This window comes from Lottia gigantea, assembly GCF_000327385.1.
Source record: "Lottia gigantea unplaced genomic scaffold LOTGIsca_23, whole genome shotgun sequence".
NCBI classification, from domain to species: Eukaryota; Metazoa; Mollusca; class Gastropoda; family Lottiidae; genus Lottia; species Lottia gigantea.
In genome coordinates, this window is record NW_008708645.1 from 1,742,612 (window position 1) to 1,758,525 (window position 15,914).

The 15,914-nt window shown below is 34.4% G+C and overlaps 2 protein-coding genes across 2 annotated transcripts; both read right to left on the minus strand.

The window, feature by feature from the left end:
• Positions 1–344: 344 nt before the first annotated feature.
• LOTGIDRAFT_203798 (hypothetical protein) lies at positions 345–1,419 on the minus strand. Its single transcript, XM_009054971.1, has one exon. It carries the CDS (start codon positions 1,317–1,319, stop codon positions 855–857), a length of 465 nt encoding a protein of 154 aa, XP_009053219.1. The 5' UTR covers positions 1,320–1,419; the 3' UTR covers positions 345–854.
• Positions 1,420–4,339: 2,920 nt separating this feature from the next.
• On the minus strand, positions 4,340–14,960 carry LOTGIDRAFT_150043 (hypothetical protein). The gene is made up of 9 exons (XM_009054972.1): positions 14,873–14,960; positions 9,988–10,150; positions 8,654–8,783; positions 8,229–8,316; positions 7,373–7,515; positions 6,789–6,862; positions 6,245–6,337; positions 5,902–5,988; positions 4,340–4,475 (listed from the first exon to the last, which is right to left on the minus strand). Exons 2-9 carry the CDS (start codon positions 10,134–10,136, stop codon positions 4,403–4,405), a joined length of 837 nt encoding a protein of 278 aa, XP_009053220.1. The 5' UTR covers positions 10,137–10,150; positions 14,873–14,960; the 3' UTR covers positions 4,340–4,402.
• Positions 14,961–15,914: the final 954 nt, after the last annotated feature.

Genomic DNA, 15,914 nt, shown 5'->3' on the forward strand with positions numbered 1-15,914 from the left:
AAATAAATGCCAATGTAGCATTGAAAGGTGAAGTTGGCCACTCGACATACAAGTAACCACATAGATGATTGTGCTGTAATTTCCTTGCTTAATACCAAATAGAACAATAGACAGTGGCGTTTCTAGAAAAGTAAAGTTAAGGATGGGGGGCACATGCTATGCTTTCACTATGTAAATTGATAATCATTTTAGCCCTCTGGTCCCCCTAGCAACGCCACTGACAAGTATTTTGAACACCGACTCCAATATCTTATAATGTGGTCAACTCCACCTTGGTGGAGTTGGGCGATCCGGGATCTCTGGTGTATCGCGATAAAGAAAATGTCCAGAAATAAACTCTTTATAATGTTATAAACTATCTCGTTTATTGTTTCTGCTGAAAGTATTTGAAAACTGGCACATGAGGCCCAAGATCTAAGACACATTGAAATTGGGTTATTCTCTGAAGGTAATATCTCGACCATGCAGGGACTGAACTCTAGACCTTCAAGTTAGAAAGAAAAAGGTCAAACTAACTGAGACACCGCGACTCGATATAAAGAAGAGGTAAATCTAACTTTTAGAATGAAAATTTAATACTGAAGTTATATAGATATATATGTATGCATAAATATCCATATAAATGCTTAAATATTATACCTACTACATTGCAAAATGCATAATCTAAGAGTATCGGTACATTGAATAATCCAATCTAGTAAGTGAGAAACGAATTAGTAATACTACATGATCATAATAGTTTTTATTGGTTAAAATATCTTCTTTTTTGCCCGCAAAACAACAATTTCGATTTATCCGATAATTTGCTTGGGTAATAGGGCAGTCGACAGCCACCGTACATGATATTGGACAATTTACTCATGTTTTCCGTGTTTCTTGTGGTCACGTACAACTAATACAGGTATATGAGAATGATGCACTACACCATCACTTACAGATCCAACCAGAGTTCTGCGTATGGTACCCATTCCACGAGAACCCATAACGATGAAATCAGCTTTTTTTTCTTTTGACGTGTCAATGATGATGTGCCACGGTTCTTTGCCATCTTCAGAAATGTATTGAAAATCCTTTATTCCATGTTTAGCAGCTAAAGCAGTGTATTTCTCCCCGAGTTTTTTTGCATTTTCTTGGGTCTCCGTCCACAGTTCGTGTAGTCGTTGAGGACTCATCATTCGCCCTACATCACCCCAATATTCAGGAACGTGCAGTCCTATCACCTTATTTCCTTGCCGGTGCACATGTTCTGCATACCAGATAAAGCAATGGTCAGAATGTTCACTCAGATCCAAAGCAATCACAGCTGTGGAAGTCGCCATCTTTCTTTAATATCCAATGTAGCCTATTTGGTCAGAATAATATTATTCACTATAACACAATATTAATCTTCGTGTTGTTTTGTTTGGTACTGGTTATATTCGACAACAAATATGGCTTCTCACGACTCTTAATATCGCGAATATCCAGACGTATATTGTAATACGTAGAGATGCCTGGATAATCAAATTGTTGTTGACCCGGTCAAGGTCATTTTCATGGAAATTTATATTGCTTTTTATACTTCAGTAGCAATTTCGATTTATTCAATTAATTTTGTCTCTATGTATGGCGTGTTTTATACTAAAAATATCCACTGTGTAGCAATCAGCTGTGAATTGATATTTTATAGCTGTACCACTCACAGTTTGTATCAACAATGCTGTAAAGTCGTCTGCTACAGTCAGTAATGCGATGTATACATAGGGTTTTTACGATATACTTTATCGCGAGTAAATAACCGGTTTTTTTTTTTTTTTCTTTTCTTTCCGGTCAATATGAGTGCAGTTAAGTCTGTTGTTGAATCCAAACACAATGGCTTATATTGGTTCATGCCCATGAAGTCACCGCTTGGGTGTTAATTAACCATGTAGAAACCAAAAACGGTGACTTCCTGGGAATTTTGTCAAAAAATGGATTTTGAGAACAATAGGATTACTGGGTGTTATCATAGTACACTTAAGCCGATGTAATCGGGTTATAGACAATTAACAATATTCTTCAAGTAATTCATTTATTTACATCATTTACAACAAATATGATACAGAATCTGCAAACTCGTAAACATTCAGTACGTTATTTCTATACTGTTCTATATTATTGCTAAGTCTTGATTAAAGTGTCTTGTATTTTCGTTTTTTTGGGAGGTTGCTGCAAAGGTCTATGGGAGCTGTGGTGGCGTCTACGCTTGCTCGCTAACCTGAAGGTCGAGGGTTCAATCCCGGCATAGGTCGAGATAATACCTTCGGATTTTTCAACCAGGTTTCCCCCTGTCAGTGATGCAGGTACGAGGGGCTGACATGGAAAAAGCGTCTAGTCGTTCGGATGGGACAATAAACCGAGGCCCCGTGTGCTACAGGCTGTGCACGTTAAAGATCCCTCGACAGTTGGAAATCGGAAAAGAGCAAGCTAAAGCCCACATGGTGCAGAAAAGTAGGACGTAAAACTCCATTTCATTTCATTTTTGCACAGGTTTATACTGGGACAAACAACTGAAATTAGATTACGATTTTGTATCTCTTGTTTTCTGATATTTGTTTAGTCTGTAAATAAAGGAAATAAGATCGACTGTCGAATAACAATAACTCGTTGGACCTGCAATTTCCCTTTCCTGGTAGATGTTTAATTCTTACACCTCTTATATAATCCTTAAATAAAAATGGTATGCTTGAAAATGATTACAATTAAACACTTCCTCGCTCGTTTGTCTAAAATTAGAAAAGTATACGATGGGAATAGAGGAGGCACGTCGGTAATCGTGTTTGCCTGTGTGCAGTGGTGGCAACCATGCGGTAGAGCCCCCCACACCCCCTCCCGGAGAATGCTCCAAACCAATTCTATTTTTCAAACTTTTCTATGTAAGAACCCTCTCAGGAGACTTGCGCCTTTGGCTCTTCAGTATTTGTAATCTTTAGCCGATGAGTCAGTCTGTTCCCCATTTGCACCTCAGTTCAAAGAGACTGGGACCGCCTCTGCCTATGTGGGTTAAGGATAATCATTATTAAAGCTGTTTTTGGTTTTATACCTGTTAAAGAGAAAAGGTAGGGAGCTTGAGTATGAAAGTTCAAACAGGATGATAATACCGAGGATCTTTTGACAGGTGCAAATCGAAAATATATGCCACTGTCGTTGGCTAATCATTCTTATTGTACACTGCATAGCGTTGAGCGTGTTTCTGAACCTATTCAGGTACAAAACAACATGGCATAAATTTATTTCATATTGCCAGTAACGTGTGTTAATTAAAAGAGTCGAGTTGAACGATCGTTAAATAATTTTATTGAATAAAAAAGACACACACAATATCTGTACATATGTTGTGAGAATTCCACTAGCCTTTGATACTAGAGAACAGTCTGGATGTTCGGGATACTGGGAGCATAAAACTATTTTTACATCTCTGAAAAGGATTGGAAACACTAGTTAGTAATGGTTAGCTGGGATTGATAGTTGATACATTTTTTAGATGAGGAGAAATTACAATAAACTTGAGTGCCTTTTTACTGCTGTGGCCATGTTGCAGGGAAGACATATACTCGCTCTTCCAGTCAGGTGCCACATAAGGACCGAGCTTTTAACTGGACAAGCCTTTGGACCACAAGTATTGTGCTTTAAGGATTATGAACTTTGTGCTTTATATAGACAGGATTTCGATTTAGAGCATCTGATTGTATCTAGACAAGATGATGCTGTGTTGTTTCTGGGCGTGATTTTCTAAGTATTGTTTTATCTATACAGGGTGATGTTTTGTTGTATACAGATAGGATTGAGTATATATCTTCCGAGTATCTGGACAGAAATGAGTAATTGTTGTATCTTACAAGGATTATGAGTATTTTGTTGTATCTAGTCAGGATTTTGAATATTGTATTGTATCAAGTAAATACTGTAGGTATATTGTTGCACCTGGAAAGTGGATTTTGTTGTGTCCAGATAGCATTTGAGTATTTTGTTGTATCTAGAAAGGATGTGAATATTTTGTTGTATCTAGAAAGCCTGCTAGGGGCCCTGGAAATTATTTTAATTTTTGAACTTATTCGAGGGTGCCAATAGACCAGGAAAGTGTCCGGTGCGGTATTCCCGATACAGTATAAAGGAAAAGAAAATGCACGAGATGCAGGGTCGAACACTTTGCGGATAGGATTCGATTTTTCTATTTTCTACTGTACCGTAATTCTGCACCAGGGCATCATTTCTTTACCCTTGCAGTGTCAGAGAGTGAGGGAGGCTCTTGACAAAAATACGGCGATCTATGACTGTGCTACGAATTTCGCATTTGAAATATAATTTAAAACTTGGAAGTCGAAAAGAGAATATTTTTTTTTATTAAATACAAGAGAAACACACGATAACTAAATGTAGAAATTCAACTGGCATCAGATAGTAGAGAACAGTCTGGATGTTCAGGATACATGGAACATAAAACTATTTGTACATCTCTGAAACAGGAGTTACATTATTTACATAAGATTATCATAGTTCAGATCAATAAATTTCAGAAACATTGTAGTCAAAATTACCTCAAAAATCATTTCATTCAATTTTACAACCTAATACTCGTCTTGTACCTCTCTGCTGTGGCAGGGTTACGTACACTCTGGGACTTAATTTGTCAACAAGAAATGCTCTTATTGAGTCCGATTATGGATATATTGTTGACATGAGTTAAAAATATTCTGTTGTATTTCGTAAAGGTACAGAAGCTGTATTTAGCAAGGATTATAAACATTGTGTTGATTTTGAGTATTTTGTTGAATTTGAACCGGATGATAGGTCTACTTAGGTGAAGACAATGTTATGTATTTTATTGTATTGAGATATGTTCTCTGTATTTTTGTATCTAGACATGGTGCTGTTTTGTTGTATAAAAACTCGAATGTGTATATGATTGTAGTTAGATATTATGATCTATGCATTGCTTTATCTTTAAGAAATATGAGAACTTTTGGTATTTAAACACGATTATGTTTTGCTGTATACAGAAAGGGGTATGTAGTTTTATTGCAACTAGACAGATTTTAAATATTTTGATGTTTCTAATAAAGGGTGTTACCTAGACTGGATAATACATATATTGTTGTATCTAGACTGTATTATAAGTATATTGTTTGACTGGGTTATAAATATAGTGTTGTATTTAGACTGGATTTTAAGTATATTTTTGTATCTAGACTGAATTAAAAGTATATGTTTATATCTAGACTAGGTTATAAATATATTTTAGTATCTATACTGGATTATAAGGTTTTTTTTGTATCTAGACTTGTTTATAAGAATATTTTTGTATCTAGACTTGTTTATAAGAATATTTTTGTATCTAGACTGGATTAAAAGTATATGTTTGTATCTAGACCAGGTTAAAATATAAGTATATTTTTGTTTCTAGACTGGATTATAAGTATATTTTTGTATCTAGACTGGATTATAAGTATATTGTTGTATCTAGACTGGATAATAAGTATAGTGTTGTATCTAGACTGTATTATAAATATTGTGCTACATCTGGCGGAGATGTGAATATTTTGTATTTAGACAATGTTTTGTTGTAGGACTATCAAGGATTATGTATGTTATGATTTATATAACAGAATTATGAACATTTTGTTTCGGTCATTTTGTCATAAGATTATGTGTATTTTTGTATTTTGGCAAGATTAAAAGATTTTTTGTATGGCATTCGCGCATCTATTGGATTGGATAAGTTTACCACGAATCATAAAGTTCTTTCGAGGAACAAAGAATAAGATTTTTCCTGTTTTCCTGAGTGGTATTCTCAACATGGTTTTAAGGAGATGTAATCTGTATCTTGGTATGGTAAAAATGGAAGCTTTTTCTTTTAATGATCCTCATTCATTCTCTTTTTACCTTGGATTGTCTATACAGGATGCTTCTATACCATTTTTCTTCAATGTGCTTTTTAATAACTTGATAGAATCATCATTGCATGTTGACCTTTAAAAAAATATCAACATTTTCCTGTTAAGGGAGTATGGGTGCGGATGGTGCATAAGTCAAATGGTCCATACGTTTTCGTGTTGATACTCATTATAGTATCAATTTATAACGTCTGACTGAAAAATTAATAAATAATTCAACAAATACTTCGAATAGTTACTTGCAATGAACAAATTCGACATGTGCTCATTAGAACTCACATTTTGTTGTTTTTAACCTAATTTATGTGATTCATAAACGTCAAAACACTCACCTAGTTTCATGACCTGCATATTTCACTAAAAATATTTCTGCTTTAGAAACTCTGTCACCGTTAAGGTTTGGCAATTCATTGTTTGCAAAATACCTACAATATAAAGACAATACATTTCTGAAACTTATTTTATGAATTATAATCGGCTTATTATTTATTAGATTTGTGTTATTTTAATATTGAAACTATTGGTTAGGCTAGGGATTGTAAACCTTTTTCTTACCCTTTTCATGATTCTTGATCAATTACATTACCCCCCTTTTTTATAAATCCTTACTATTTTGTAATTTCAAATATAATTGTCTAAAAAATATATATGCTTAAAATCCCTGGCTTAGGTAAAAACTTTCCGCTGCCTCCAATTAGGAAATTTCCTTCCATTGTCCCTTCAACCCAATTTCTGATATTGACGAAGGATTATCTTATAAAAGGTCTTCCTTTTATATACTTAATGCAAATTGAAAATCTCTCTAGAACCTTTTTAAGGGTAACATTATATTCACAAACCCTAATGTTTAATATTAAAATCAGATCCAAAACTCACGATTTCTCTTTAAACGTATTTTCAATGCTTGCATTCAGCATAATGTAAACTTTTCCATTAACATCTGAAGAAAACTAAAAATCCAATATAATTATCTGTTTAGTGTTAAAATCGGGTCCAATTTCGCATGAAGGTGAAATCGGTCTCAAACTGTATATCTTTAAATTTTAAAAACGGGCAATGTAGATATACCCTAATGGCGTCCTTACTGTGCTGCTACGGCTTCGACGAAATATTGGCACAGAGCGTCACCAGCATAGTATAAGCTTGTAGGAAACACCAGACATCACACGATGTTCACCATTGATCCCTGGGTGGGTCGCTACGAATTCTTCGGTGCGTAACAGTCTTGTTGAATGCGCCGTTACATGGTCGCATAGGTGGCGGATTGTGGGCGAACGTTTTACTTATAGAATTAATTTTTTTCTTGCCTGCGATCCAATGTCGTAAGATTTCAAAAGGTCGCAATCAGGTGTGACGGGGCTAAAATTCTCTTATTCAATCGAGTTATCGTCTTCGGTGCTGGCACGATGTACTAAGGTCAGTGGTAGTGAAAATGGACAACTTTATGACAGTAGACCTACCTGCTCTGAGGCACCGACCCAAAAGGAATATTCTGCATTTTTCTCACAGTCTCCAGTAGCATCAAAACCTGCACAGGTTTCGTTTATAATCATTCCTGGATCTTCCAACTTGGCACAGAAGTGAAGACCATCAGCTATATAGCCTATAAACAATATTCAGATATTCATCTATTTGTAAACATCTTTCACTAAGATATCTTTAGTATTATCTCTTAAATCATGATGTAGCAACAGTGCTATCTTTAAACATTAACCATATGCCACAAATGATTCAGATTGAATTGAATTGAATTTTATTAAGTTTTCATTCAGGTATAATAAGGAAATCATTCATTTATAAAAACAAATATTCATGTTTATACAATTCCTTCAGATTTAAAAAAAAAATAAAAAAAAAATCATTCAGATTTAAAAAAAAAACATTCAGATTTTATTATAATCAATAAGATTTATAAAAGAAATCATTCAAATTTGTGAACACAATTTACACCTGTTAGTGTAAAACCCAATCACAACTCCTTTAAAGGGACAGATCCACCATCGGTTTGACTAATCATACCTATCATTCTCAAAGATTTTAGCTTAGTAACCAGATATCGTGTTCATAGCTCACAGTCAAAATTTTAGTTCTAGAATTATCCGCGTTTGAAGGTTAAAAACACGACTCGTCTTTTTTGAGAAAATAATAGTATAGAAAAGACATGTATAAAGATAGAAAGCGAAATTTCTATTTTGATGTTTATTTGAAGGGATTATGCGATTTTCGTACATTCTAGTACTTCTGAAGATTATTTACATATATTCCAGATCCATATCAATCCATGAAAATGGCGAATCATGGCCTTTAATTACTTACCATAAAGAGTGTCCGCTATCGATACAAGTCGTTTACCTTGATTAGCATACAACGCTACAGCCTGGTACACATCTTCCCAAAATATAGACTGAAAGGAAAAGTAAAGACTTAATACATTAGCGACCTTTCATACGAAAGTCTCTATATTGTGTTAGTTGACATTATAAATCCCGCATTTTAACGCAAAATTCCACTATTCTTATAAAAATTGTCTAAATAAGCGATGATTTTCTGGGGTTTTTTTTAACTCAGTCTTCAACAAACAGTGATATCGAAGGAAACGACGTGAAAATAGCCTTTTTGTTGTTTTACAATGAACCTCATCCCTCGAAACTTAGAAATAAAAAAAAGGTGCTGCCCTGGTATTTAGCGTTGTCTGCCTTTTAACAATGGCAAAATGATTGAAGGTATAAATCAATCAGCACCTTATTAGTCTGTACAGGATGTCTGGTTAGATTCAGGTAATCATTGAATCTTGATACAGACACATTACATGTCGGTTGATACAAAAATGCTTCTACGAATTTGTCAGCGACTTCATCACAATTTCTCCGACTGAAAAATATAAAATCAGATTAAAACATCAGCACAAGCAGAAAGATAAGGTCAGTAACTCTAAAACTGTCCATTGAATCGGCATTTAAAAGAATACATCGCCTTAGAATTAACATATAATTTTAATTTCGCTCAAACTTGGCCAGTAACAATATTATATCCGTCAGTGGATTTACTTGGTGTCATAACTATACATCAAAATTCCTCTATAATTTGATATATCCACAAAATCAAGTAATTAATTATAAATCGCTGAATACACCCAGTTAGCGATTTTCAAATTGTGAGTCTTGGAAATCCGCTGTTATCATACGGGGAAGTAACGCTTACATGGGGTTTCTCGCGTCCTTGACCTCTACTCTTGAATTGGCCTCGACATCGTCATCGTCAGACATTTTTTTGAAGAACCCACGTCACATAAATTCACGGAAGACCAAGAAGAAGCAATTTATATCATTAAGAATGATTTCTCCACCACTGACACAATTTTCAACGAATATTAATCATTGACAAAGTTTGTTTGTTTACACCGAAAGATGACTGCCATTTTGCGTTTGCGCATTGATGGGCTTTTCCTTTTTCTTGTTATAGCGTTGATTACCCAGGCTCTTTTTTTTTCAAACTGGACGGATTCATCTGTTGCTCACTTATTTTTTTTTTAATTCTGAATATAGTTTAATTGTCGCCTTTTCAAAATTGATCAAGTGTGGGATGCATACTTATTTAACCAATGTTCACCATTAAACACAAATAAAAGCCGTAGGAAAAGTTTATACTAAGACACCTACGTTTAAACACCTAATAATGCTTTATCTTTGTAAATGCAGCGATTTGATTGGATTGTGCCTTAGCGAATATAGCCAGTCAGAGTCTCCGACAGAAAGTCGGCCAATAAGAAGACTTAATGTTTACAGTCTTTCTGTCCAGGGTTATGATTGGCTGCATTCGCCGGCGAATAATCCTTCTTCTTGTAGGAATATTTGTCTGGTGCATTTGCAGTGGCTCAACCATGTCTACCTTGTAAGGGGCCCCACCGCAAGAAAAAAAAAATGCAATGCAAAAATATTTTTAAAAATATTTCTTGGAGTAAGGCCCCCAACCTATTTAAGTCCACGGGCCCCTACTCATTTAGTTCAATCACTGTACATTCGGACGTAAACCCAAGTTCATCATATATAACATCAAAACAAAATAACATCATTACCTGTTACAGAATACATCGGGTTGAATAATTGTTTGATATAGCAGACATTTTCCTTTCACCAATTCCTTTATTTGAGATGTCGTTCCACCATTACAAAATGACGTCACCACAGCAATTTGACACAGCAAGATTATGAATAGTGTTTTCATTGTAATCTTCAGTCCTTTAACAATGATAACAGACAATATATTGGGCCTTACCTTGAAGGGATTGTAAAGAGATTTTCTAAATTTTTATGTGTATCGAGGACACTGATAATATCAATTTGCACCAATCCAATTTTCAGTCAAACGTTAGTGGTTCCTGCAATTCCTCAAATTTGCTTTATCGCATAAGGTTCTTCGCTAAACATTTAGTTTTTAGTAGAAATGCAGGAAACACAGATGTCTGATTGAAAATTAGAAAGGTGCAAATTGATGCTTTCAGTGTTCCCAATACACATAATTTATTTTACAAAACCTCTTTACAACCCTTTAAGTCAGAGTATTATGTCAATATAACATTACACGTGTCACACCGATATGACTACCTCCTAGATACAAATGTATGTTTATTATTCTATACGTTACATATTATGATTTTATGGTGATGCATCGAGTTTCATCCTCAGAAATGTCATTATTATAGTCGTTAAATAGGCATTCGGAAACCCTCAGCAATTTCCATAAAAGTTTAATCTACCTCAGTGACGAATGAAATATTTGGAGGTGTCTTCGTATGTCATTTTATCACTGGTTTGTCACGTGATTTCTGACACTACTTTTTATGTATTCACGCTTGATTGGGTTTAGCAATTACACATTTTATTATCATTCTGAATACATATATTACGTTGTTTATTCTTTTTTTTTGTGGCCTTTTTGACAAACATTAAGTGTAGCCTATAATGTTGAACTATCAGTCTTGGTTTCGACAAACAATGGCTGCCATAATATGTGTCCTCATTTAAACTTTCAATCGAGAATTTAGACACACATGGATTTGAAACCCGAAATTTCGACAGTGAGCTTTGAACACTATTACTGATTTGATTATCTTGATTTAAAAATCCTGTTTCTCAGACTAAGGTGGGATTGGTCAAAAGGAAAGTGAATCTGTCAATTTAATTGTGACTAATTTGTCAAGGACCCTAATTACTGTGACTAATGTAGCCTTTAAGCATATTACTGTGACTAATTTACCCTGTAAGCATATTACTGTGACTAATGTAGCCTTTAAGCATATTACTGTGACTAATTTACCCTGTAAGCATATTACTGTGACTAATTTACCCTGTAAGCATATTACTATGACTAATTTATCCTGTAAGCATATTACTGTGACTAATTTACCCTGTAAGCATATTACTGTGACTAATTTATCCTGTAAGCATATTACTGTGACTAATTTACCCTGTAAGCAAATTGCTGTCACTAATTTATCCTGTAAGTATATTACTGTGACCAATTTACCCTGTAAGCATATTACTGTCACTAATTTATCCTGGAAGCATATTAGTGTGACTAATTTACCTTGTAAGCATATTACTGTGTCTAATATACCCTGTAAGCATATTACTGTGACTAATTTACCCTGTAAGCATATTACTGTGACTAATTTACCCTGTAAGCATATTACTGTGACTAATTTATCCTGTAAGCATATTACTGTGACTAATTTATCCTGTAAGCATATTACTGTGACTAACTTACCCTGTAAGCATATTATTATGACTAATTTATCCTGTAAGTATATTACTGTGACTAATTTACACTGTAAGCATATTACTGTGACTAATTTATCCTGTAAGCATATTACTGTGACTAATTTACCCTGGAAGCATATTACTGTGACTAATTTACCCTGGAAGCATATTACTGTGACTAATTTACCCTGTAAGTATATTACTGTGACTAATTTACCCTGTAAGCATATTACTGTGACTAATTTATCCTGTAAGCATATTACTGTGACTAATTTACCCTGGAAGCATATTACTGTGACTAATTTATCCTGTAAGCATATTACTGTGACTAATTTACCCTGTAAGCATATTACTGTGACTAATTTACCCTGTAAGCATATTACTGTGACTAATTTACCCTGTAAGTATATTACTGTGACTAATTTACCCTGTAAGCATATTACTGTGACTAATTTACCCTGTAAGCATATTACTGTGACCACTTTACCATGTAAGCATATTACTGTGACTAATTTACCCTGTAAGCATATTACTGTGACCACTTTACCATGTAAGCATATTACTGTGACTAATTTACCCTGTAAGCATATTACTGTGACCACTTTACCATGTAAGTATATTACTGTGACTAATTTACCCTGTAAGCATATTACTGTGACCACTTTACCATGTAAGCATATTACTGTGACTAATTTACCCTGTAAGCATATTACTGTGACCACTTTACCCTGTAAGCATATTACTGTGACTAATTTACCATGTAAGCATATTACTGTGACTAATTTACCCTGTAAGCATATTACTGTGACCACTTTACCATGTAAGCATATTACTGTGACCACTTTACCATGTAAGCATATAACTGTGACTAATTTACCCTGTAAGCATATTACTGTGACCACTTTACCATGTAAGCATATTACTGTGACCACTTTACCATGTAAGCATATTACTGTGACTAATTTACCCTGTAAGCATATTACTGTGACCACTTTACCATGTAAGCATATTACTGTGACTAATTTACCATGTAAGCATATTACTGTGACTAATTTACCATGTAAGCATATTACTGTGACTAATTTACCCTGTAAGCATATTACTGTGACTATTTTACCCTGTAAGCATATTACTGTGACTAATTTACCCTGTAAGCACATTACAGTGACCACTTTACCATGTAAGCATATTTCCGATAACCAAATTATCGCGCTCCTTTCAGAAGCTTGCATTACAAAAAAAACAAACCTTTAAGAAGTTCTGGTGGACTGGTTCCAGGTAAAATAGACCAAACGTTCGCGATTAGCTGGTACTCAATGGCTTCCACCAAGAACGACGGAATATTTATAGCGCCACAAGCCATTACTTTATATTTAATTCACTAATCAGTAAATTATGATAATCGAATAATTGGAATGAAATGTTCAAGCTAGGACAACATTAACCGCGTAGTTTATTAGAGTGGAAGTGTGTGCTAGCTTCCTTTTAAAGTAATGATTGGTCATTTTCAGGGATTGATTTGGGTCTTGAATATATGTAAATAGTTTTCAGAAATACTAAAAATGAACTAATATCGCATAATTCCTTCCTAAATATCTTAACTGGGAATTTCGCTGTCTATATCTATAGGCTATAATTATGTCTTTTCTATATATGGCAGAGTCTCAAGAAAAGACGAGTCGTATTTGTAATTTTCTAATGAGAATAATGCTGAACACACATGTGGATTTCAAGACCCTTTAAACATGAAAACCCTTTCTCGATGTTAGTTACACGCCTGCTTGCTTAAAAAAAGTAATCTAGGTCGAGAGAATACCTTTAGATACCTTGGAAAAAAGTTTAGTCGTTCGGGTGGGACAAGAAACCAAGACTATGTGGTACCGACTGTGCAAGTAAAAGATCCTTCAACAGATGGAAATCAATATAGTAGGAAAATACTGCTGTCTTGGAAAAATACGTAATGCTGTTGAGACGGACGTTCAATTCTTATATTTATGCTGTAAACTGGCATGCACTGCCCCTTTAATGTCATGTTTAGTCATGATAAACGTACTAATAGTGATCAAAGTCATTACATATCACGATTATGGTCTCACAATGGCAGTTGTCAAAATTCAAATTATTTTTATGGGATGAAATCGTCTAAATACCTGTTACATCTGTTACTGACGCCCTCTTTTCGCCGCTTTCTCTCCATACTCTTTGTCGTTTTTACCCTCTCTTTCTCACCTTTTTCTTGGCTTTGTAGCCTTTCGACTTCTCGTTGAGGGTCCCATAGTTTCCTTATATTTGCATGTATGCATACATTCTTATATATTCGGTTTTTGGACGGCTTATATCAATGAAAATAAGAGGTTCTAAAGATTGGGAAAATACCAGATATGAATGATGGATAAATGTGTATTGAAAATTACTCTTACATTATTTACAGAGATAGGTAAACCTGTCTTGTATTATATTGAGATTGAAATAAGACGAGGTTTCATATATTACAGCTTAATCTTGTTTGGCTAGTATAATGTCACAGTAGTATTTTAAAGGGGTAGTTCGCCATCCATTTTACCAATCGTACTTAGTCCCAGGAACTTCGAGTAATAGTATACCGTCGACATTTGAGCCTTCAAATCCATATGTCTTGAATTATCTACGTTTACAAGTGTAAATGACTCAAAATATAGAAAGGACATACATGTATACATGAATATAAAGTTAAATTTCTAGTTTGAGACGTGTTTGAAGGAATTGGATTTTTGTACATTCTAGTATTTCTGAAGACCATTTACATATATTCAAGACACAATTCAACCTCCGAAAATGGCAAATCTGTCCCTTTAAAGTTCACTTACATAAAAACTGAAATATGTTGCCATCAATTTTTTACGTATAGGGTAACACCCCCTATGAACTTGATTTGGAAGAATATAAAAGTGTGAATTATGATGACTAATATGTAAACTTCAGTTAGGTAAATAATTGTCTATCAATAGTGACTTCATATAGCAATCATTCTACTTATTTTGAATATGAAAGGGCATACGTTAAAACCATTAGTGCAAGACTTCCCCCCTGATGATAATGAGGGGATGACATACCACAAAGCCCTAACTGTTTTGTAAACAGGTAAACAAGAAATAGGTAAAACAAGTGAGGCTGAAACGTCTAATATTGTTTTCGAATAAAATTGCAATAATCAAAACTTACGAAACATACTCCAAATATTAGATGAAAACTGGTACACACGTTTTAATATCTGGAAGAATTTCAACAGGTCTTCAAATTTGCTACTATTATGGTTAGCTGTTGGCAATTGAGACTTTGTCATTATTTCAGTGGCCGGCCAATTTTTGTGGCCGATGGATACACTAATTTTTTGGATTTTATTGTAATTGTTGTAATTGAATCAAAAAACGAAACGTTTGTAATTCATTTGTAATTCAAATAAAACGTCTAAAAACTCATGAATTCAATACATCATAACCTAGTTTTCAACATTTATTTGGCCAGTGATATCCAATATTGTGAACTGGCCAGTCAAAGACGAAGGCCCTACATGGCCAATTTTTGCATAGTTCACAGTAAGGGGATGGGGAAGATTTTTTTAATGAAATTAGCAGGAATCAACCAACATGGTGCCTTCAGATCCGTGAATATCACTAAAATTCCTAATTAATGGTATTTTTATGCCTAACTGTGTCAATGACGAAACCTCTACATGGCCAATTTATGAAAAATGGCAAATGTTTCTGATGGTCTCCTATGGAATTATGAATGAAATTTTTGGTGCCAGTGTGCTCCTGAGATGCCAATGGGGAGAAATCCTTTTTTTCCCAATACTATCTAAAATATATTGGTCTTCTTTGACTGGCCAATCCGCCATATTGGATATAATGTCATTTGCAAAATTTTGCAAACTATAAGCAGAAAAAGGATTTCATCCCATTTTACACTGACATGTGTTAGATTAGCATCTCGGGACCTCACATGCACCAAACATTTCACATAAATTCCATAGGAGACCATCGGGTCAAAATTGGCCATGTAGAGGCTTTGTCATTGACTAGACAGTAAAAGTAGCGATATTCATGGGTCTGAACGAACCATGTATTTACATCTTTATCTCAAGATGTGACATTATAATGGGAAAAATGCACTATGACCCTATGAGTATAGAAAATATCGTTTTTCGTCATAATATTGTAATTCATAATTCGATTCTTTCCTTTGTACACAGTCACTGGCCGGC

Coding starts and splice junctions, on each gene's coding strand:
- LOTGIDRAFT_150043 (XM_009054972.1), bottom strand. CDS start 10,136: ATGAAAACACTATTCATAATCTTGCTGTGTCAAATTGCTGTGGTGACG. Junction 8,784..9,987: donor CCCGATGTATTCTGTAACAG/GTAATGATGTTA, acceptor TATATTTTTCAG/TCGGAGAAATTGTGATGAAG. Junction 6,863..7,372: donor GGGTCGGTGCCTCAGAGCAG/GTAGGTCTACTG, acceptor TTGGATTTTTAG/TTTTCTTCAGATGTTAATGG.
- LOTGIDRAFT_203798 (XM_009054971.1), bottom strand. CDS start 1,319: ATGGCGACTTCCACAGCTGTGATTGCTTTGGATCTGAGTGAACATTCT.